The 24603-nt window shown below is 37.6% G+C and overlaps 1 protein-coding gene across 4 annotated transcripts in view; it reads left to right on the forward strand.

Annotated features, from left to right (window-relative positions):
* Positions 1-24603, forward strand: part of MMS22L (MMS22 like, DNA repair protein) — an 88891-nt gene that overhangs the window by 50022 nt on the left and 14266 nt on the right. For 3 of the 4 annotated variants that reach the window (XM_053974451.1, XM_053974452.1, XM_053974450.1), the window contains 6 exons: positions 13798-13988; positions 16403-16553; positions 19313-19455; positions 20216-20358; positions 20507-20666; positions 23670-23839. In XM_053974451.1, the coding sequence (XP_053830426.1) occupies positions 13798-13988; positions 16403-16553; positions 19313-19455; positions 20216-20358; positions 20507-20666; positions 23670-23839 (958 nt within the window). Of the gene's footprint in view, positions 1-13797; positions 13989-16402; positions 16554-19312; positions 19456-20215; positions 20359-20506; positions 20667-23669; positions 23840-24027; positions 24508-24603 lie in introns of those variants that run through there. The other variant, XM_053974453.1, reaches the window with a different exon arrangement.

The following is a 24603-nucleotide window of genomic DNA, read 5'->3' on the forward strand; positions in this document are numbered from 1 at the left end:
CATTCTAGTCACACTATACAGTTACTGTTTTTCATGAAATTTTTTTCTGAGAAAAAAAGATGGTAAGGAATTGGTAAAAAAGACTTAGCTTGTAAGAATTCAGAAAATCTGTTTTATCTGAGTCTGGGCTGTTGTCTAGCTATAGACTGCTACATTTCATTGCCCTCCTGGTGTTCTACACGAATACGGTTCAAATAAATTATGGTATATAAGTAAGCAGTATATTGGGTTCCCAGTAAAAGAAAAGCATTGAAATACCAATTTAAGGTGAGCAGAGGATGAACGAGATCATTAGGGGGCAGAAGCAAATGCTTTTACAAGGAGAGACAGAGAAAGATGAGGTTTTCATCCTTAGGAAAGGAGAGTAGTAGGTAAGATGGAATCAGATTCGTCACAAAGGTTGTAGGAATCAATGGACTGAGATTGTGAGGAAAGAAGTTTTTATTAGAAACAAGGATAAAATTTTCACAAGCATTGGAACAAATTTCTAAGACAGGTTGTAGAATTTCCCTCCTTAGTTTTTTTGAAGATTGGCATTGCTTTGAGCCAAGGTTTTTACTGCCGGGGGTCCCTTCCAAAAAGTTTTTTTTTCTATGACTTTAGCTTTTAATAAAACATGCACAAAACAAAACTGACAAAACCAACAAGTGACAAAATACAAATGGAAATCCTGTTTAACACAATGTCTAGAGCATGATGAATTTTAGAAGTGCTGCTTAAATTGAAGAGTTTTATGAAAGATACTGCAGTATCTAACAGAATCTGCAGTTTGACTGTTTATTAAGTAACATTATAAAAGCATTTGCTCCTCACTTCAGCATTTTAGTTTCTCAGGTATTCTGGCATTCTGATTCTCACTATAATTTATATTCACATATGAGTCATTTTATAGTGATGTAGAAGGTTTCCATATACCTTCATCAGGGATTTCAGCAAGAAATGTGCCCTTGCCACCAAGAATGCTGGTGGCATCCTGTGCTGGCGTAGGCAGAGCATTGCCAGCTAGTTCAGGGTGGGAATCCTTCCCCTCTGCTTATGGTAAGGCCACAGCTGGGAGTGCTGTGTCTAGTTCTGGGCTACTCAGTACAAGAGACACATGGACATATTGGATAGGGTTCAGTGAAGGGCTACAGAGGTGATTTTGGGATTGGAGCATCTCTTTTGTGAGGAAAGGCTGAGAGAGCCAGGGCTGTTCAGCCTGGACTGGCAAAGGGGGATTTTATCAGTAAATAGAACTATCTGAGGGGAGGGTGCGAAGAGGATGGAGCCAGGCTATTACTGGTGTCCAGTGACAAGACCAGAGGCACAGGTGAGCCCTTCTGAACATCAGCAAACACTTTTATTTTCATTGTGAAGGTGGCTGAGCACTGGTACAGGTTGTCTAGGGACAGTGTGGAGTCTCCATACTTGGAACTATTCAAAAGCCTTCTGGATGTGGTCATGGGCAGTCAGCTTCTGCAAACAAGGAGTTCAGTCAGAAGGTCTTGATGAGGTTGAGTGGCTCTTTCTTTTGATTATTTTGAAGGAAGTTCCCTTTAACAGGGAACAAATGGTGCTAAACTTATTAGCTGTGACCCTCAAGTCTTTGGTTGTAAGTGTTCCGCTCTGATGGCAAGAAGGAAGAATCACGGTACCAGCACTGATGTGTTGTTTTCATGTAAATACTTAACAGTTAACACTTTCTGTTCCCTATGTGGCAGATATTAGCATTTATGTTCCTGATAAAGTCTGAACTTGAATAAATATAACCCGAAGTGAACTGGGCTCCCTGTTCTTTCAGATATAAAATGGTTTGGAAACAAAATCTCCTGTTAAAAAAAGGAAAAAGAACTTTGGTCCCTGATAACTTAAAGTTACAGAAGTGTAATGACAGTTCCTCAGTTCTTTAAGAAATATTTTAGGTAAAATATTACTAGTGTTTTTTTAAACCAAAAAAAATTAACAAAATCTTCAAAACCAAAGGCTGAAGTGTCTCATGGTCAGGGCAGATTACAAAACTTCCAATGATTTCTGTAGGCCTCCTCCTCCTGTTTTGTGTTTCCCTTTTGAACTCTAATTTTGTGAGGTGATAGGGAATTTTGGGGAATTTTGTCTTAATTTGATCAAAACTAATTGTAATGTTGCAGAAGATTTCTATTCAAAATAAGGCTTTTAAAAATTGAAATGCAACTATTTTAAGTTCTACGATAAGGCAATGATTTATAAATATTAAATTTGGTTTAGGTGGGGATTTTTTCCATATATGTGAACTAAAAAAGGGGAATAGTATCAGTTTGGAATAGTAACAGCCTGGAATAGTATCCGTTTCAATGCAGCTTGTCTCATTTTTTTCTTTATTTTTCTTTGTTCTTTTAGTGGATTAAAAAATTCTGTATCTGACCTATACTGAAAGTCTGCTTAGGGAAACTAAATGTCATTTTATCACTACTTTTTCTGTTGTTTCTTCAAAGGAACTGAGCAGGACCTGTTCAAAGCAACAAGACTCTGAGTGCCTTGAATAGTGCAGAATCTAGGAGAGACTACTTGGCTGAGATCTGTGAATGACTGAGCCCTTATGCTAAAATGAGTGCCTGGACACTCTCTCCTAGAACTTCAGATTTTGGGACAGCAAAGGGTCACTTTGTGTGTTTGTGCCTTCCAGTTTGTATTTTGCATTACGGATAAAAAGGAAACTGCAATCTTAGCATATACCTGCGTAGTACAGGGGAGAAGCTAGCATGGCTGAACACCAGTGAAGGTAATGCAGGAAAATTGCAGTGGGGCTCAAATCAGATGTCTGTTGTCCCCAACAGTATTTCACAGACTGAAATGTGAACTAGTTGCACTGAATTAACATAGGTTGTGTTGTCTTTGCTGCTCTTCCAATCTTATCTTTTCTAAATGTGATTAGGAAAAGAAAACAACTCTCTAACACAAATTTGCTAGGGTGGCTGTGGCAGATGTAATATTCCCTCATAACAAACCTAGACAAAGCAAGCTCAAGCTCTGTTGCTTGCATTTCAATTACGTTCATAACAACTGGTCTTTTCAGTGATGCAGTTAAACCCACTGAGAAGGGTTAAGGAGAAAGTAATATTCTGCAGGTTTAAATGTTTGGCTTTTTCGTATCTTTGTGTTTTAGGGTTGTGTGTCTGTTCTGGTTAATATCTTTACTTTGTCTTTGAGAATGGTAAGGATGTTGGGGATTTCTTGTTCTCCCCATGTATTTTAAAAGCATTACTGAGTGCACACAACATGCTGTCACAGTGAGCGCAGGGTTCTCTATTACTGTGCTTAGCTATAGAGAGGATTATATTAAACTCTGTAACCTTGCTGGAGCACCTCTGTACATTGCTGCTATACTGATAATCTTCTCATGATTCAGTTGCAGTTGAAAATATTTTATTCACAGCATTAACACTTTCATTCCCAGTGAAGATTAGAATCTTTTATATCAGGAGATGAGTCCCTCAATGGGCAGATAATTTTTCTTATTTTTTAAAATTTATTTATTAGTGTGGTCTTTCAGCTGTTGCCTTGGACATTTCTTCACTTAGGTATACAGAGGGAATAATCATAAAGCCTAGCCATTCAAAAATGGGTAAAACAATTTATTGATTAATGAATTAGTGGTTAACTAAGAGGCTTTTATGCTGTTTAATTGTTTACAAAATAGTGAATGCTTTTGGAAAATATATGTGTTCTAAAAGAAATACACAAGAACATCTTGGAATAACTAAGAAAAACGTTTCCTAGTGTTCCCCATCCACAAATTATCTATGAATCAGTGGATTGAAGGAGCAACATAAGATTTGTTCACATTTTCTGTCATTAATGCAGACTTAGTAATGAACAGCTTTCCTCTAAAATCTGATGTTAAATGCATACAAGTTCATTGGAACTTATTGCTCCATCTTCAATATTGCACAGTATAAAATCAGAATTTTGGTGATACTTGTACTGCATGTCTTTAAAATAAAGAGAATCCAGTCAGTATAAAAGAATTCCAAGTTTGATTTCCTTTACTTTGTCCAAGATTATATTATATGCTAGTTCTTTTTCCAAATCCTTGCTGTTTCTTGTAATTTAGTAGGAATTGCTTCAGGTAGACTGCTGACTCATTTCTCCATTTATGTACAACTTTCATCAAGCAATCAGTGGAAAGTTCTTGTAAGTGTTTATATGGAGTATTCATTTGGATCTCATGATTATATAATTTCTTTGGCCTGCATCATTGCAAGTCTCACTGAGGATCCAAGTGTCTCTTCTGTTGTAAGTGCATGGGGTAAAGGTCATTGCAGGAAGAATGGGGTAAAAGTGGTATAATATAGTAGGGAGTGTCTCTGCTTGACATTTAATTTGTGTATTATTTTTTTCTTTCTTCGTTAAATTCTATAGGATTTGCTGTGTGCCCATTTCCCTCTTTGAAGAATAGCCAAATTTCTTCCTGCAATTTCATGAGTTTAAAAATGCTGTCTTCTTTTATTCTCTTGTCTCTGCCAAGTCAGTAGGTGATATCTTGGGAACTTTCATTGCTCTTCAGTGAAGGGCAGGAATATTTGGGCTAGTACCACTTTGGCCTTTGTGCAACTTCTGCAATCCATTAGGAAAAAAGTAAAGGGGTCTATATGAATTGCACCTAGATTTTGTGTCTTTGTCACACCAGTGTATGGTTTCCTTCTAAAAGTCCAGAAGGTGAATTCCCAAAAAATATTTGAAGTTTCAAGGGATTGCTGTGTTCAGAAGTGTTGCGGTTTGACAAACTAACATCCCTTACTCTGAATGCTTGGTTTGAAAACTTTGAAGAGGATTAGGTCATGGCTGCTTTTGCCAGTTTTGGTGATTCCTTGACTGGAAAGATCATTTAATCAGTGAGAACGTTGCTGGTTATATATCATAGCACATTATTGTTTTCATGTTGCTGTAGAAAAAATGGCTGTCTTAAAGGCCTGAGACTTTCAGTTCAGTTTTTTCCTGTGGTACATACTGTTTGTTCTCTTACATTTAAATCTAAATAATTCAGTGAAGAACATAAACCTAGCAAATTCCTCTGTATTAGTTTCAGACAGAGCCCCATTTCTGGAATTGTATTTCTGTAAAGAAGTAGCAGTTAAGTTGTGTATTAAAAAATTTAGGAACTTGGACTTAAAATTTGAATAGTGTATGCTTGCCATTTTTGTGTATTATGGGATCAATTGAAATGGTTATGTTTTGTGGGGGATTTTTTTGTGTGCTTTGTTTTGTTTTTCATACAGCTTTAAAGTTGGAAAACTATATGCACTGGTTTTGATTTACTTTTCATTTTAAGTCAAAATGTAATCAATTGCTTTTAATTGTGTAGTCCATAGATTGATTTGCAGAAGATGCATGAAACAAACAAAAAAAAAATAAACAAAAGCAGTAAAAAAACCTGTTTATGAGAATATTAAAAAAAAAACATAAGCACTAGATTCCCTATCTGATTTTAGTACAATTCCTTAATTACTACATCTTGCGTCATCTGGTTTAACACCCTCTCAGGTAATGTGAGAAAATATTACTGCCATACTTCACTATAACATTTAGAGTGATCTGAAACTTTCTCCTCTCTTCCTTATGTTTTAGTGAATATTTCAAGTAATGTCTGAGAAATTAAATTTGGCCCTAGTCTTCAAATCAGTAGAAGGAAAAAAGTAGTGGTTTAAAGTGGTTAATTTCTTAAAATGTGTATATCTTCAAAGAGCTTTATGTAATTTCCCAAATAGGTTTAGTTATGAGTAAGGATCATTTTGTTGAAGGCATTTTCTGTTGGTATTATTTAACTTGGGAAGGTGACCCTGAGCTAAATTGCAATGTGTAATTTGAATGCCCATGGGCTGCCCTTCATTGGCTTGATTGGGAGAGATTATCTGGATTTCTAATATACTTTAATTACTCTGCTTATATAAATTGTCACATTAGAATCTTCTTAACTGTTGAGTCTGTTCTGTCAATGATTCACTAACAATAGAAATATACTAGGCTCTTCCACTGAGATTTGAAGATTTATACCACCAATGAAAGGACTGGAATGGCTGTATTTAAACCTACTGTATCTTCAGGAAAGAGCATGTGATCTGCTTCTACACAGGCAATGATCAATGTGTGGTAAATTGAAAGGATCTGTAGCCTTTTCTATTTTGTTAAAAGGCATTTTTTCTATTAAGGCAACACAATACAAAATATGTTTTAAGATGTTTGGGGGTGATGTATTCCTAATGTGCACGTGGCAAAAAACCACGTAGGAGTGTTGGGTGGAGAAAGGTAAAGTGTCTTTTAGCAATGGTTAGCTGAGGTTTTACAGAGAAGCAGTAGTAATTGAAATCATACACTGGGTCAGTTGGAAGGGACCACAGTGGGGTCATCTGGTCCAACCTCCCTGCTCAAGCAGGATCATTGTAGAGGTTGTGGCACAGGACTGTGTGCAGACAGTTCTTCAGTATCCCCAGTGAGGGAGACTCCACAACCTCTCTGCTCAGCCTGATGCAGTGCTCAGTCACCCATACAAGAAGGAAGTTCTTCCTCATGTTCAGGTGGAACTTTGTGAATCAGTTTCTTTCTACAGTGTTGTGGTGATGTTAGCTTCCTTTGACCTTTTATTCCTGGGTATCTCTCTTCCAGACAGCTCTGTTCAGGTGAGCTTAAAGGTTACCAGCACTTGGAAGAACTCTGCTCTCAAATGGTGTAGGGGTCTTCTAAGATACAATGGTCTGATGACCTACAGTAACAGGTCCAGCTCACGCAGATCATTTGACATGTGTAGTGAATGTGTCTTGTACAACAAACCACTCTTGCCTTCTCTCTGGGATTTTGTCTCCTGTTAACCTACAGAAAATGTAAAGAATTGAATCTAGCGTGTGTCTGGTGGGCCCAGAGACATCTGATTTAGTGTCATGGAAACAGAAATCTCTGTGTTTGGAACCACTTGTAGAGCCCAACTGCTGAAGATGCGTGCTTTAGTGTCTTGGGGTTTTGTTTTGTTGTTTGTTTGTTATTTAAATCACAGGCAGCAGCTGGAATGATTAAATATCTGCTCTCTAGTGGGTTAGTATGTAATATTGGGAGAGAAGAGTGTCACGGGCTCCATTCCTTGTTCTGGTATTTCACATTTTTATTCAGTAACTGACTTAATGTAGAACTCACAATCAAGAGTAGAGCCCAAAATGGACCCAGCTGCCCTACGCCCTGATGCTGTGATTCATTTGGTTGTTACATAAAGAAATGTGTTTGAAAATGCAAGTAGCTACTGCTGCACCTTATGCAACCTGCCTGTTTTTTTGGTGTGGATTAGTCATGATCAAATTACTGCCCCAGTAAACAGAGATTGGGAATCAGATGCTCAGCTTGAGGCTTTTGTATAAATTAGTTGCAGGCACCTGGGGAACTTTCTGGTCAAAAGAGGGTGATCTGACTAAGTGAGCAGTTTGGGAATTGTTATTCAGGTGTCTGATATCTGTTTGTGCCCTGCTTTTTCACCATTACATCCTTGTATCCCTTTGGATCTCATCTAACATCTAAGAGACATCCTTTTGTGTATGCTTCATGTTGTTCCTGACGAAGGTGTGCTGTAACACTGATGCTAATGGTGTTGTGCAAGTCCACTATAAAGAATTTAAGTGCCATGACTGAATTTAAGCATTTGATAAAAGTCCTATATATTAGAGTTCTTAGAAACATCCCTCTTCCCTTGTTAGTCCTCCCTACTCCATTGCATAAGTCAGTAATCATCATACACATTCATAACCAGGCATGTTATTTGGACTTCCTTTTTTGAGTTAACATTTAAACAAACGGTATATTGAAGCAAATTAAAATGGGGAACACTAAAACATCATTTAATAAATACTGAACCCATAGGGGTAAGTTGATGTTTGATAATATTCTGTCATGATTTTTCCACTTCTGCTTATACAGTCTGCTGTACAGCAGTACAGCTCGGTGGTGATGGTGCTATTGTTATGGCTTACACAGTGCTGACACATTATAAACTGTGGAATCTTTTTCCAAATGTTTCTTTTAATGGATGGGAAAATGTATTTTTGGTCTTAAGTTTCTCATCTTGCTTATCTTTTTGAAATGTAGCTTTTAATTCCACAAAGGTGGGTGAAAATTCTGTGCACTTTGAGAGTTCCTACTGCAGTCATACAGTCTCAATATATTGGGTGCTATATAAAGGGATATAAAAAATAAATTGTATCCCAGAGAGCTTAGAAACAGATTTCAAAGAAGGCTTGGATGTTTGAATCAGACTTGGGTAGAATTTAGTCACCTTCCTTCATGCATGTCTCACTGAAACAGACTGAATATGGAAGTGTCTGACAGTGTGTAGATGACTCCGTTTTAAGCACCCAACTTCCCTAGGTACCAAAACGTGTGCCCAGAGACATTAAGGCTGTTTTGATAGGCCTCAGCTGTTTAGCATCCAGCTTGGGCACTTTGAGGCCATAAATGAGGCCACAGATGTTCTAGCACTTAACATGCTTGAAAGCATGCTGTCAGTGCCCTTACTAAACATACTGATAACCAGGAGTTCAGTGTGGAGCTCTGCCACTTGGCACTCCTGCATACATAACTGGGGCCAAGAGAAAGGAGGTTCACCTTTTCACACATTAGGTCAGATGGTCACAGTCATTCACCAGTGAAAAGAAAACCAAAAGCCTCTATCATAAGATGCCTGAAATCCACATCTCTGACTTGCCACCACTCTCTAAGCTGCACCACCATGCACCGTGTGCCTTTTCTGTGAATCCAGATCCATTTCTTTTGCATGAATCTGCATTTGTAAGAGGTAGGATCATACCGTTTTTTACTTATATCTTGGCAAAGTGCTATGATACTGCATTGAAAGCAGACTTGAACCTAGATGCAACCATTTTGGTTTTGCCTTTTTGAGTGCCAGTACTACAGTTCAGACTGAAATTAGTTTTTCTTTTTTAATATTTTAAAAAATCCTGTATAAAAGTATTTAACTCACTCTAAAAGTGTGTTTACAGTTTGTATGATACTTTATGGTTGTGATTCAGAAATGTTACGTGTATTTAGTAAAAGTGTGTTTTCCTTTACACCTTGTGTGATACTTTATGGTTGTGATTCAGAAATGTTACATGTATTTGGTGTTAACTGCATATTTGAAGCACAGGCAAAAAATAAATAAATGCCTATGAACAAATTACTAAGTAGAAGTTGAACAGTGAGTTTGTTAACATGAGAGTTGGTATCCACAGGCATCGATGAAGTAGGTGCTATAGTTGCAATTTTCTGTAACATATAATTAAGTGACATAATAGTCAACTAGTTCAATACTCATACTGGATTTTCAAAGGTGTGTGGAGGGCACACAAGGAACTTTTTCAGCTTAATCTTGGAGAGATTTAGTTACTGGAAATGTGTGTGGCTTCTGCTGAAACCTTGCTTGTGGTTCTGGTCACTGTAAATAGCAGTTCTGGTGGTATGGCAGGAAGAAATCAGTAGAGGTATTAAAGAAGTATTGGTGTTTTATGGCATTTGAAGAAAGTGAAATTGAATGAGTAGTTTGTAAGGAATTCTGCAATGCTGTTTGGTTGCTAAAAGCTGAGTGTACTGCTTTGTCAGAGACTGGATGTTTTATGTCTTGAAACACCTTGGAATCCCAGTGTCTGTGTCTGCTGGGAGGGGCAGGCCAGGCTTTGCTTAAGGTGAGGCAGTGCCCAGCTCCACCCCCAGGCCCTCCCCAAGCCCTGGCTGAGCTGTCAATCATGGCATCATCTGGGGACCTGAGCAGAGGATAGATATGGACCTGTGGGAGCAAGGGCAGAGCAGGCCACAAAGGTGACAAGAGGACTGGAGCACCTCCCCTACAAAGGCTGAGAAAGTTGGGGCTGTTCAGCCTGGAGAAGAGAAGGTTGTGTGGAGACCTCATGGCAACCTTCCAGTATCTGAAGGAGCCGACAGGGAAGCCAGAGAGGGACTCTGCATCTGTCCTTGTTGTGATATGACAAGGAGGAATGGGTACAAACTGAAAGAGGGGAAATTTAAGTTACCTATTAGGAAGAAATTCTTTACTATCAGGGTGGTGAGACACTGGAAAAGGTTGCCTGGAAAAGTTGTGGATGCCCCACAAGTATTCAAGGCCAGGTTGGATGAGGCTTTGGGCAACCTGATCTAGTGGGAGATGTTCCTGTCCATGGAGGGGTGTGGAAAATAGATCACCTTTAATGTCCCAGCCAACCTAAACAATTCTATGATTCCATGAACTGTGTTGATAATCTTAATGATACAAAAGAGGGAGAATGTTTGGCAGGGAAATCTCAAAATCTAAATATTGTGGAAGTTTCGTTGATTTGCAAAGGGTGCAAAGCACTTACTACCTGTCTTTGAATCCGATTGTGATGGTGCTTTGCTTCCTTTCACTTTGCCTGAGTTTTTCTGGAAATGACTGATGACTGTAGTTGAAATTCTATGCATCAAAACCATTCACCATTTTAGAAATACTCATATATCTCTTCCCAATCTCCCTAGTTGTATCCAAGCGTGTTGGTCCTTCAGGTGGTGATTTTAAATTATTTATTTGTTTTAACATCAAAAGGTCATTCAGGTCCTTTAAAAATACTTTCTTGAGCATAATCTTGGCTGTACTGGGCAGCTGAGATTTGTAGGTACTGTGGCTGGCCTACCTTGGACTGGGAGTCAAGGAGCTGGGAATACTGTCTGTGAAGAAACCAGTGTCTGTATTCATAGCCAGTGAGACCCTGAGGGTGGTAGCCCTTGGAAATGCTGGTAGGAGAGAGGTCTTCTCTCATGTTGGGAAGTACTGAACCCTTGTAGATCAAATTAAATGACATTGCATTAAGTCTGGATGCTATTATGCATCCAGTGCAGATTATAGACTAGCAGTGACTTGAAAGTTTCCATTATATAGGCAGGCTGATGAGTTTTGTGTTTTACTCTTCTGGCTTGACCTAAAGTTTGGCTCTCTTTAGTAATGCAGGCTTGCAAGGGCATATTTTATGATTACAGTATCTACATCCAGATAAATGGCTTCAATTCCTTACCCGAGGTGTAGGATATAGAAAATAATCCTGTATGCTACTATTATACCTACACATCCAGCACAATAGTCATTCAGGTAGCACAAGCCATTCCCTTCTTTAATAAACCCAGGGTTTATTTGATCTGATAGTAAAATGAAAAAAAAAACCACTTTTTTTTTTAAGAAATAGAAAATTCATTATTTAAAAGAAGTAAAAATCACACCAAGTTATTACCAATAATAAGGCAACTGGACGTTCCAGAGTTCTTAACAGAATAGATAATTAAATGTATAAAGTTTTAGAAATTGAGTAATGTTTGATGGTATGCTTATCTAGTGTTAGAAAAAAGTAGAAACCTGAATAAAAAGTAAAATTGCGTTTATTCATATTTTAGTAGAGTTAAAAATTGTGCTAGTTTGTAGAAGTAGCTGGCTACATCAGCTGTAGCATATATTGATGTCCCATCGATTCCAAGCATTTACCTTATTGCCAGCATTTGTGTAGGTTACTATGAATAAACATAAATACTGATTTGTACGTGTTGCCCTTCCACTGACACAGAGATATATTACCTTACTTTGGAAGTCTGTGCACCCTTCTACTTTGCATAGATGGCTAAAGGAGATGCAAGGCACCCGTCTTTGGAGAGGCAATTTAGAGGAGAGAAAAAGGTCTTTGTGCAGTTTTACAGTGTAGTCTGGATGTAAGTAAGACAGAATTTGGTCCCAGAAGTTTTATTCTCTGCATTATGAGGCATCATGTTCCCTTTCCTAACAAAATAGAACAGAAAAGCCCTTTGTTTTTACTATTAAACTTTTTCTTTTTGCAATAGACGAAAATAATTTTTTTACTTTTGTCTTTAGCCTTTCTTTTATCTTTTCATCATTTGACCTCTAGACCTCACTGTTTCTACACTCTTTTCTTTGTCTTTTTCTTCATAAGGGGATGCTCCCAAAGAAGTGTTGCTTGACTTTTTATGCTAATCTTGCTTCTATTTCAGTTCATGTTGACTTGGAGAATATGCCTTGTAAATAGGAATACCAACTGACATACTGAATATAATCCTCAGTTTCTAAGCATTGATTGTTTTCACAGCATCCTTAAAGGGTAAGCTGTCTCACTATCCAAATATCATGGCTGGGAAACTGAGGCTAACAAAGGCTGTATGATTTATGTGAAGCCACAGAGGGAATAAATGTTGGGTTTAGAATTCCTGGCTTCTGTTCGTGTCTTTGGACTCATGCCATGTCTCAAAGAAATCCTTGATTCCTCCTAATGCTGCATACCTTGTCTGTTAAATGTAGCCATTCGAAAAGTAGCTGATACTCAATTCTCTCTGTCTGTCCTATTGAAACTAATGAATGCCTGCAGGCAGGCATAAGGTATCGTTACCTTTGACAGCCAGTATGTTTTATGTTTTAAATTATGGTTGGGCAGAATTTTTGGATACTAATTTGATATAATGAGATGCGCTTCTAATATCAACCCTAGTACGGGAAGGCCTTGCAGCCAACCTACTCTTTATTTAAAATTATTCCATTTCAGATGTCCTAATGAGTGCTGTGAGTTGTGTAATTCTTTCATAATTTTCCTCTGTTCCCAGAAGGGGACTAGGAGCTGGAGTTTTTTCTATTTTTGTTTTGGTCTATTTCAAATTAGCGTAAGCATAAAATAAAGATCTAGGGGAAGTTTTTTGTGAAACAGTTGCTATTGTGAGAATGGCAGTTAAGAAAAAAACATTGTAGTCTAGAAATGTTAGTGTTAAGGCAATTCTCAATGCCTCTGTGGTTTGCCATTATCTTATAAATATCTTGACTCTGACTTTACAGTGCTGTTTATAGAATTTAATAAAGCAAATGTAATAATGCTGCTTGTGCTTTAATGCACAATCTCAATTGGGTTGACCAGAAGATAAATAGGAACAGGAATGATAGTGCGTTCCTACAGATTGTTTTTAATAAGCATGTTATTTAGTTGATCAGCCCAGTACTGTAATGCCTCCTATCCTGCTCTACTAGACAAATTTATTAATGTCCCCCCCCCATTTCTCAGAGAACATTGATTCCCTGCAGACATATCTCTATTAAACCTCTAGAAAGTCACAACTTCCAAATTAGATTAAGTAGCAGGAATGGTACTAGAAGAATCAAAGAAAATTGAGTGTGTTATTGAATTCATGCCACATTGTCTGAGGAAGAGATTGGAGTTATGTGTAGTGGTAACTTTTGTCTTTACTGTACTAACAAAGCTGTGGGCATTGCTGTCAAACCTAATTGTCTGCAGTGCATCAGGATAAAATGAATCTTTTATCTAAACTCATACCTAGTGAGATTTTACAAGTGGGAAGTAGATTTCAGAAGGAAGCTTTACAATTGATCAAAATCATTTGCCATTATTTGCTGTACACAACTCAATCCTAAAAATCCTAGTGACAAAAATTTTAAAAAAGCACCTGCATTTAGATTGGAAGCAGACTGGCTTGTCATGCTAACAGTTGCAAAATGCAGATATTAATTTTAAAGCTGCCAATTTCTCATTTTGATCTGACATATTAAAAAGCATATAATTAATGGTTGACATTAGTAATTAACATTAACTTTATGGTGCTTAATATGCCATCATTCATCCATCAAATAACTGGTATGCATAATGTCTTTGCATAAAGGTTTTAATTGCTCAAAATGATCCTTTAGTTCTCAGACTCTACGGTTTAAAGTAGCTGTAAATGCGTTTTTAAAAGATGTGAATTTTGCATTTATTGAACGTAAATGTTGTTTTTGTTTCTCCCTAGGAGCGTGCACGAACGTGTAAGCCAGGGACCTCAGCTGGGAAACACAGCCCCAGCCGCAGAGCTTCCATTGGTGGCTAAAGAGCACCACCTTGCTGTCGCCAGTGCTCTCTGGAGAAATTTCTTTCCCTACTTGAAGAGCCAGAGAATGTCACAGACGCCGCCTTCCCCTCAGCTTGCTGATACAGCTGCAGGTTAGCACTGACCCTGCTGCAACCTGCTGGATTTGGTGCTATTCTCCGGGTCACAAACTTTCAAGGAGTTTGGGATATTTCTCCTTCCATGTAGTAACTGAAGTGTGTATAAATGAAAAAAAATAGAATCTGTGCTGAACGTTTTGACAGAAGGAAGTATTGTAGTGTTGAATTCCTTTATAGGTTACAAACGCATGGAGAATGCCAAAGGGGTTTGAAGCTATAAAAACCTGACTTCTTTTTCACTACTAGTCACAGATTATAATCAACATGCAAGTGTTATACAATATAAATAAGAATACTGTTTTTCACTATATTCAAAATTTACTTGTTTTTGTAGAAGTTTATTTGTGTTGAACTGTTCATAATGGTTGAGATTCAAACTAATTTTTTGAAAATAGTTTTCATTTGAAAGCAATTTTAAAAAGGTTGCTTACTTGACTGTTGCTTTTTGCCAAACTCTTATGTTTGTGGTCATAAAACTATTTCATAATTCATTCTAATTATTTGTCTTGCTTTACACTGAAGGCTTTTAGTCTTGAAGTACAACATTCCATATGTGTGTGAACTCCACATGCAGCGAGTCAGCTTGGCAGTGAATAGAAAGATATCCCAGTTTGATCTTTCACATCAGTAGCTAACATGGCATTCTGCAGTTACAATGAAATCTTGTATCCAGTTAACTAAAATTCAGAAGAGTGAAACATGAAATAGTCTTTCCCATCATGATGTGAATTAGATAAAGTTACAAGCTCAGGAGTACTGAGTTGGTAATAGAAAAGCTAAAAGACCCTTCATTTGAAGCAGCTCTGTGGTAGTTAGGAGGCAGCATTAATGAAAGAGGCAGTGTGCAACAGTAGTGGTCTCACACTGCTGAAACATGTGTGAGAAACAGCAATACAAATCAAAGGAGAAGGTTGTTAATGTCAAAACTTTCATTCATTTCCTACAGTGACATAGATTTTTTTTCTGTTTATTATTAGCACAGTGAAATAGCAAGAGCAGCAAGCTATTATAAACTCCTCTGAGAAGGAGGGGAGTGCAGTTGTGACCTGCTTTGTAGAGATGTGTTAGGTAGCACTACAGAGACAGGCAAACCTTTCCCATGCTGTTTGAGCTTCTTGCCTTAAGGTTGCAGCCCAGAGGAGAGAGAGAGCAGCTGTCACAGCTCTCCTGCTCCCCCTGCCAGGCAAAGAGCCTGGGCCTCACAGCACTGTTCTGCCTCCCATTTCTCCCCAGCCTCCCTTATGGCTGATGCTGCAGAAAGGAGGTGATAATCTGGAAGAAGGCTGGCACAAATTGTTTCCTCACCTAAGGCAGAGTAGGGACTCTGTATGACCTTATTGTTTATTCTGAGGCACATAAGGAAATGGGAAGTCCTTCATGGCTTAAGGTAGTCTGTCCCTGTACTGTTAATTAGAACAATTTTATTGTTGTTTCTGAAAACTAGCCTTTTCTGTCTAATTTAAAATCAGTTTGTCAATGCATGCAGGTTTATATTTATTTGAATTGGAGATTTTGGGAACTAATGAGCCCCTTTTTCACTGCCCTCCAAAGTCAGTTTTCCTGACTCATTTGATGCTTCTCATTTCCTGTAACCCAATAACTGCTCAGCATTTAAGATTACATCTAATTTCTGAGTTTTTATGTACTTGTCATTTGCAGTATTAATAATGCATTATATGTTTTTATTCTGGTACTGTTGGATACAGATTCTACAATAGACTTAACAGAAACACCAAACGGTTATGCTTCTTTAACAAAATTCTGCACAAAGTACTGCCCCAGTTTCTAGATCTGCAGCAGTTATATGGAAATCCTTTTCAAGAGTAAATTTTTTTCTGTAGTGCTTTATTTATACAGTAACTTTTGATAGATTAAAGTCTTCTAAAAATAGAGAGGTACCAGCTTTTATTGAGTGAATTCTTTCCAGATACAGTTTTTCACTGTGAGAAGTGTGTAAAAACAACAAAACAAATAAATAAAACTCAACCCTGTAAAGCACAGTAGTACTTAAGTGTACAGGGCAAGATATAGTGATGGAGGTAAGAAAAGGAAGTCAAGAAGATGAAAAAGCAGGTTTTAAGACATTGCAGAGGTGGTAAAACTATGCCTTCAGGATTTATAAACTGTGGTTTTGTGAATCTATTTAAAATTGCATGTGTTAGGATCTATTTTTCCTCCTTTGCCACCCATGTGTCTTGATGATTTACAAACTGCTTGGGATAGAGACTACATTTTTAACATGGATACAAACAATCACTGTTAGAACAGTTGCCCAGTTTTAATTGAGATTTCTGGTACTACCAGACTGCACATTAGTAATAGTATTAATTTTCAGTACTCTTTATGAAACAGGGATTATACTGAGAAATTATCAAAATGGTGCCATGTTTTTCTCTCTTTAAAAACAGGTTTTACTCTCTTAGCTTTGGATATACCCAGCAAAGCCCTGTCAGATCTGCAGCCACAGCCTGTTCTGTCAATGATGCGGCTGTTTGGGTGGGATGACATGGTGTGGCCTCAGCTGGTGTCAAGATATCTAAGTCATCTAATTGAAAACAGGTGAGAAATTATGACTATTTGTTTCTCCAGTACCTTTTCATCCTTCATTAGGCTTGAGGAAAATCTTGCTTCAGACTGTAATGTTTCAATAAAATAGTCCAGATTCTTTGAATCTGCTCAAAGAGGATCAGCTAGTGCAGATTGCCCAGGACAATCCAGTCAAGTTTTTATACACCTGAGAAATTTTATTTTCAGTAAGTAAGCCTCTGTGAACCTAAGATGGATGGGAGGTGGTTGTTTTTGTTGTGTGCTTTTTTTTTCCTGCCTTGCCCGCTTCTGAATCAGGCTTTGGAAGCAGGGGAGGTGAGAAATGAGAGAGAAAGAGGGAATATTTCTGTGTTGGACTGTATTTGAAAGTGAAAAATGTTGCACATTTTTAGGGTACATAGTGTACAAAGGACAGTAACTGTAAATCAGGATATGGTAAAGATTATTTAAGTGTGATTGACAGAGATGAGGCTATGGTCTTCTTGCAGGGAGGTGTTAGAAAAGGTTGAATTTAGTTCCTTGTGTATCAATTTGGAGCTTGGGAAAGGAGTGTTCAGTCCTCTGCTATATTTTTCTTTCATGATTTTTATAGGATGAGTTTCATTCAAGGTTGCAGATACCTAGCATATGCTGAATGAAATAAGAGTTAGGTATATAAATTCCTTTTATAATTTGAATTTTGTAATTTTGAATTTTGTTGCTGTTTGGGTGAGATCAAGAAAAAAATTTTGGCTCCTAAACTTGAATTTTGGTATTATTTAGATCTTAAGGTTAATTACCAATTCTCTTCACTCAAGTAGGTGTTTGAAAGCAATTACTTAAGTATTTGTCACCAATATTCATTAAGCATCTGACATATTGTTAACAATGTGTACATAGATACATTGTTATCCTGGCTCAGCTTCTTTGTGAAAGGACAGAGAGTACCTAAGGCAAGATATTTTTAGTAGAATATAGAGGTGTCGCTGTTGTCTTGAAAGCACTTTTTTGTAGCATGATTCATGTACTTATTTACCTTACATAGTTTTGTAGCAAAAGTTGTCAAAGTATCTAAGTGCTGGGGTCTTAAGACTTCATGGTCACTGTGCTCTGATAATTTTCTCATCAAACATTCTCAGTTAAAAAGTAAAAAGATTCTTTTGTTTCCAATACTGTTATACCCTGCAAACTCTGGCAGCATATGCATGAGCTTTGGGATTTCTTCTGCAGTAGAGCCTAAACTTTGCTCTCCAGATAGATCCATGTTGTGTAGTGCATGATAGTGTTACAACCTGTCTAAACTAACTCTGAGCATGTGAATAAGCTCACTGTTTTAAAAGGACCACTTGCCATGCTTCCGGCAGGTAGTTATTGTTCCTTCCTTTCTAAGGATTAGGAGCATATTCCTTTCCAGTTCTAGGAAGATGCCTAAGTGGCCCACCTACCAGCAAGCAAGAGAAACAAGAGTGAGACTACAACAGAAAGTGGTTTTGTCAGCCTTTGGGACCAAGTAGACTAGCTGTGTACATCAAGATTACACAAGACTGAACCTCTTTACATGATACTGCAAGTAACATTAAGTCCATAGGCAGCCTATTTGTTCTCTTTTGGTCCTGGAATTCAGTGTTATTTTTTTTATTTGCTTTCATTTGGTCTCCTTACTTTTTTTGTCAGTAGTACTTCAGCAGGGATGTTCATACAAAATATACACAACAGGTATCACTGGTTTTAAGTCAATGAAGCAGAAAAACCCCTCAACTTCATCAGTGTTGTTTAGTGAGAAGTAGGATCTAGTTTGGTTTCCATCTGGACCTTTGCTGACATTCTGTTGTAGGCATGAGTAAAAAATCAGTAGAAAATAGGTAGATTTACATGTACACATATCAAGAAAGAGTACAAGAATTTTTCATTAAAGTTGAAGTATCTCAGACTGACCAGGGAGGAAGTCTCTCAAATAAAAAGTGTATGTATTTTCAAGAAATATCCCTGACCTGAAGCACACATGCACCTCATTTGATAGTAATTGGGAACAGAGTGCAGCATGCACCTGCTGTCTTTTAGCAAGGAGCTTCTGCAGAATTAATGATGCAAGGTTGATGTGCTTGGGAAAAACAACTGCAGCAGCTACTCTTGGTAGTGAGGCAAATAAAACTTTGGGAATACAGAGCAGTAAGGTACAGGGACTGTGCATTGAGTGACTCTGGTCTGACACCTGACTGGTAGAATGGTACCAAGTGTTTCAAAGTATATACAGCACGTTTGTGTGGGAATGGATATACTTGTGTGTGTATACATACCTAAATTAATATGTCTGTAAGTGTGCTGCAGTACAGCAGTTTCCTTTCTCATCTCCAAGGTGCCTTTTTATGTTTCCCTTTGGATCTGTTTTGAACATGGCATATCTTTATTTGCTAAAGCAGACCTTCTCTTCTCCATCTTTAATGTAGTTGGAACTAAGCAGACTTCAGAGTAGCATGGGACAGACACCTGGGCTGGCTTTATATGAAAGGCTGGAGCAGCGTGAGCAGTGTCAATATGAAGTTCCAAGCTGATTCAGATAAACTATTTCCAGCATTGTACATTGTCAGTTTAGATAATACAGTCAAATCATCTATTGTTACAGTAAGGCATTTCCCATTGTGTGAATTTTCCTCCCTCTGTATTTTTGTGGCCAAAACATATGTACATGTGTATATATATATGCATCTACAGCCAAATGAGCCACTCTGTCACCTCTCTGCCTACTTTTATTAGATTTCTGTACCATTTTTCTTTCTCTTCCGCCTACGCAGTTCACTGTGTGAAGCTTTCTCTAGCATGGGCTATACATCCTACGAAGCTTTGACAGTACGCTCGTGGTTGCGCTGCGTTTTGCAAATGTTCCTCGATCAACCAAGTGGCGCCTTGGCCAAGACAGATGCTGAGAGAACAGTTGGTAAGTGCTCACATTTCCCTCATGTTTGCAGTAACGGGGCTATATTGCAAAGCTGGCAAACATTTTCAGCTAATTACAAAATGTATTTTTGTTTGTATTCCTTTACTTTTACCTAATTACAAAATGTGTTTCTTTACACTGCTTGTGCTATTTATTGATAGTTTGCCTGCTCTGCATATGACAAATTTATCACAAACAAAGATAAAAGAGCTTGTTTCCTTGGAAGCAAAGAATAAAAACTTGCTCCCAAGGAGACAAGTTATTTTTCCCCCATGGAGAAACTGCTCTAAAAAAAGTGAAAATATGAAGTAAATAGTCAGAAATCATGCTGTGAATGGCTTAAAAGAAAAAGGGAGGGGTGGGGGAATCTAGCTGCAATTAATTCTCCCCTTTTTTACACTGGATACTTTGCTTTCTTAGAGCAGTACTTCATCCCTTCTTCTAAAACCACTGCAGTTCTCATTATCTCTAGAACATGTCTTCCAGTCACTATTTCTCATACACATTTTGCAGATTTCGAAAAAAAAAACCCATCAGCTTGGTTAGCCATACTAAAAACTCTTTATTCTCTTATAAATTATATCAGAAAAGTAACTGGTTTGGAATTTTTTGTTTGTCTGGAGACATGCAGTTGGTTGCCAAATAGTTGTTGTTTTAGATATTTTGAAATAACGCTTCACTTCATGATTTTGGGACTAAATTAAATCTAAAAGCATAACTGTATATTGTATTTACTGATGTGCTCTCTTGTAATAATCAGGAAAAGCCTACATGGAGCAGCTGACGGAAATGACAAGACTGATTTTTAAACTCTCAGAAGTAGAAAACATTCTTTTAAAGGCTAATGTTGGACAGTCAGTTTTCAAGCAAGACCCAAAAAATGCTCTTGTCCAGTTCATTAAGGTACTGTACATCTACCCTGTGTTAGTTTCATAGGACAATTTCAGTGAAAAGAGACTATTATCAGATTTAGAGTGCTGAGAAAGAAATTACTCACAAAAGTCTCATGAGAGACTGATTTATATTTATTTCAATGTTTTTGTTTTCTCAGGCTGTTGGTAGAACTTACAGTGGTCTTCAGACACTCCCTGAGAAATCTGCCATGGTAGCAAAGACTTTGGAGTATTTGGGTGATGTGTTAAAGTATGTAAAACCCTATCTGAAGGCAAAAGGACCTCCAGAAGGTCTGCAGCTTACATACTGGATCATAGGTAATTATCTTACACCTTTTATCTTTTAGGAAATAGTTTTAAAGAATCAGTAAAATAAATTTATAATACTTCTTTCCCCTCTATACTATCCAGATATATATTTGCTCTATACTATTTAATGTTCAAAAAAAGAAAGTCACCAAGATGCTGCAGTTAGATTTTTTTTTTCCAGATTTTCTCTAGATCCTGATGTCTAACCTCCTTGTGGTTTTTGTTTATGGGGTTTTCTTTAATTACCCCTGTAAATCAGTATTCTCAAAAGGAAGTAAGATGTTTTTGTGTCTTTCATTACCGAAAACCATCTGTTTTACCTAAACAAACTCAGAAACAGTGACACGAGCTGGTTGCTGCCTCTTTAGCCGTAGTGAGGATTGTTGTAAATCATAGCAGTTCCTGAAGTTACAGCAATTTATACCCACAGTAGATCTGCTCTTCCCAGAGAGGGTCATGAAATCTTTTTGTATGAGGTCTCTTATTGTTTCCTTCCTCTGCCCACTCATTTTAAACAGAAGTGATGAGCTCTGAGTTGTTCCTGTAGAACATAAAAGTAGGTGTACACCCTTCTGAAAGAATTCCAAGTTTTGAGCCATGTGGATTGAGACAACTTGCAGCTTTGGTGTTTGGTATCCATGCTATGGGGCAAAGCCTGACTCACCAAAGAAAACACTGTAGTAATCACTTATTTGAATGGGTTTTTTTCAATCATTGTATAGTTAAGGTAGAAGTGGAAGTGCAGCCAAGGAGTCATAGAATTCAGCAAACTGTAGGCAGATTTTGTTAGGGCCAATATGGAGGGGTAAGGTAGAGTTTAAAACTGGTTTTAAGGAGTTTAGGAAAAGGTTTTTCAGCCAGAGGGGGACTGGGCAGTGGAACAGGCTCCCCAGAGAAGTGGTCACAGCAGCAGCCTGACAGAGTTCAGTAAGTGCTTGGACTACGCTCTCCAGCACATGGTGTGACTTTTGGTGGGTGTCCTGTGCAGGGCTGGGAGTTCGACTTGGTGATCCTTGTGGGTCCCTTTCAGCTGAGGATATTCTGTGATAAGCAGTATTATGACAGGCTACATGGTATGTAGTGGAGTTATGTTAGTGGCCAAATTGGCTTAGGTATGTACTTCACTTCTTTTTTGGAACTGCTTTTCTGATATGCACTCTGTACCTTACTAAAATGCAATTCTAGTATTTATTCATTACGTGTGGAAGCACTGATAGGGTGGAAAAAGAAGAGTGCTTTAATTATCAATGAATGTACCAGTCTGACCCACTTACCTTTAAAAACAGAGTAAACTTTATGTATCTTAAAACAGAGATAATGATTTGCATGCACACACAGTTTACATCATGATTCTAAGGAGCACAGGGAAAGCATGACCAAGATGCAGAAGGTGCATCAAATGTACTGGAATTAGAGTTTTGTAAAATACTTAATTTTTATATTGTGAAATCAGCATACTTTGATACACAAGACGTATATAAAATTAAACATTTTTAGATACCCAGATGTGGGTTGGAGCCTTGGAAAGTAATTTTAGATTGGTATTTTCCTTTTTAGATGGGTATTGTCCTTTTTGTTCTTTGCAGTAGGAAACGATTAATCTTCAATCTTGCTGTTGTGTGCAAGAAAATGTCCTTTCTTTTTATTTAAGAAAACGTAAAGAAGGTTTAAAAGAAAAAAAATATTCAAGTGTATTTCAATCACTGCTTCACATTCTGTGGGCTTGTTAAATTATAAGGACAAAGCACAAAACTTAACAAATCTAAACACTTCCTGTCAGTAGTCAGATTGTGTCTTGTACTGTCCCACACATCACAGCAGTGATAATAGAAGGAGTACTTTCAGCTGGAATGACCATGTTTCTTTCAAAGCAGGAAGCTTAGACAACATTATTAGAAGTATTGTTAGGTGATCCTTCTCTTTCTCTATGATTGATCATTGTGTTTTCTTTCACTCCACAAGATTAATGTTGTTTTGCGTTGTTTTTAGAGATGATAATGAATGACTTTTATAGATTAATAATATCTTGTAACAGCCTACTTTTGATTTTCCATTATTTTCAAAGTCTTAAGCATGTTTCCTCAGGATATTCCTATTTTTTCTACACAGAAAACATCTCCTTGCCTCTAATAAAATGTGAAGTTGAAAATGTTGACATAAGAATCTTGTTTTATTTAATATGTGTTTTAAGTATTAACACTTCTGAGTATGGAGTTAGTTTTTTCAAGAAAAACTACACCTTGCTTGCAATAAAGATGTTTTTCAAAGTTGGGGTATTTACCTTTTTTTTCTGGAAGTTAAAAGAACAATCTTAATACTGGCTCAAAGCTGAGCAAGTGATACATTACTGTGCTGAAATCAAGAAAGATGTTCTCTGAGGCTCTCAGTTTGTGAACTGACAGCCCACAAAGACCTGGCAAGACTTAATGGAGTTGGCTGCCCCTCCTTCTTCTTAATCTGCTGAAATTAAATGCAATTTGAAGGGTATTAAGGTTTTGCTAATGTTAAATTGCTGTGTGAGTAGTTGCTGATGTGGTGTTGCCACAGTGGTGTTAGACAAATGTAAAGGGAAGGCAAAGGCAGCATTTCTCTGTAAAAGGGATGAGTGCACACAGCAAGGTAAATGTTCAAGTGCACGTGTGCTGATTGCAGTAGGGTTATGGATCAAGTTTAATTAAGTTTTCTGCAGGGATCTAAGAGACTCATCCTATCTTCAGCATTGCTGTACTTTTCCTAAAGCATCTTCACTTGCCTAAAAACTTCTAACTGTAATGTGTTGAATCAATATAGTATTTTATTTTGATGAACTGTAAATGGACTTCTGAGTTGTTTTGACTGGGATTTTTTAACGGGATGCTATGGAATGAGCACATAGGAGTGAGACAATTCAGTTGCTTTTGCTACTCTCAGATTATCTAATTTAACATAATTGCTTCTTAAGACTTTCTTAGTTTTTTTTTTTTTTTTCTTAACTGTGAATTGGTTTGGGATTTTTTGAACTTTTTTCAACAGGATGTCTGGTAAAGTTCTGTGCACCGATACTGGCTACTTCCAAGGCACAGCAACTCCTGTTTCGCATCGTGGACTGCTTACTGCTGCCACATTCTGTGCTCCAGCAGGACAAGGAGCTGCCTGTGGCTTTGCTCTCTGCCATTCAGGAAAGCCTGCCTCTTTATCTCCAGGTAAATATCTCAGCTCTGTTATCAGCACACAAATGAATCTTCAGGAAAAGATAAATATTGCAGGGGATGTTTTCTTTTCCCTAGTCAGAACAAGCATTGACTGAATTTACTGAAGCAGTAAGAGAAGTTGTTTTCTTCTTATAGGAGTGAAAGGAAAATTGCCACCCATTTGGCTTTCCTCATTGCAGGCAGCTCTGCTGTGGTACACTGCAGAGCTTCTGGTCTCATCACTGCATATGGAAAACCTTTAGCCAACCTACTGGTTACACTGGTCTCCAATGTGAGGGATTTCTCAAACAGTGCATCAAGTGATCATAACATGGAGTGAGAAAATTGTGAAGATGACAGAACAAGTATTTTAAATCATCCTTGACTTGGCTAACTGTAGATAGTTACAAATGAGATACCCCTTTTTTTGTTGCTCTTAGGAACAAAAGAAAATCCTTGGTGTATTATGCCACTGGTTTGTCTTAACACTTGGAGAATATGTTTTGCTAAATCAGGTTCCTGCTGCTTATGATTGCATGACTAAAGCCTCTTTTCCTATTATTCGTCCTACTCTTCCCTCACTTACCCTGTCAGTTACTCTTGAAACTCTGTAAGGCTTGTTGATGCCGTAGAAAGAGACTAATTTCTGCTGGTGAGAAAGAGAAAAGACTGTATTTTAAAATAAATAAGTTGACATGTTTTCCTTGTCTTTTTTGCTTACCATTTTCCCTTCTCCTTTAGTCTTCATTTTGATTGCAGTCTTAGCTCACTGCTTT

Source organism: Vidua macroura, chromosome 3 (assembly GCF_024509145.1).
Source record: "Vidua macroura isolate BioBank_ID:100142 chromosome 3, ASM2450914v1, whole genome shotgun sequence".
NCBI lineage: Eukaryota > Metazoa > Chordata > Aves > Passeriformes > Viduidae > Vidua > Vidua macroura.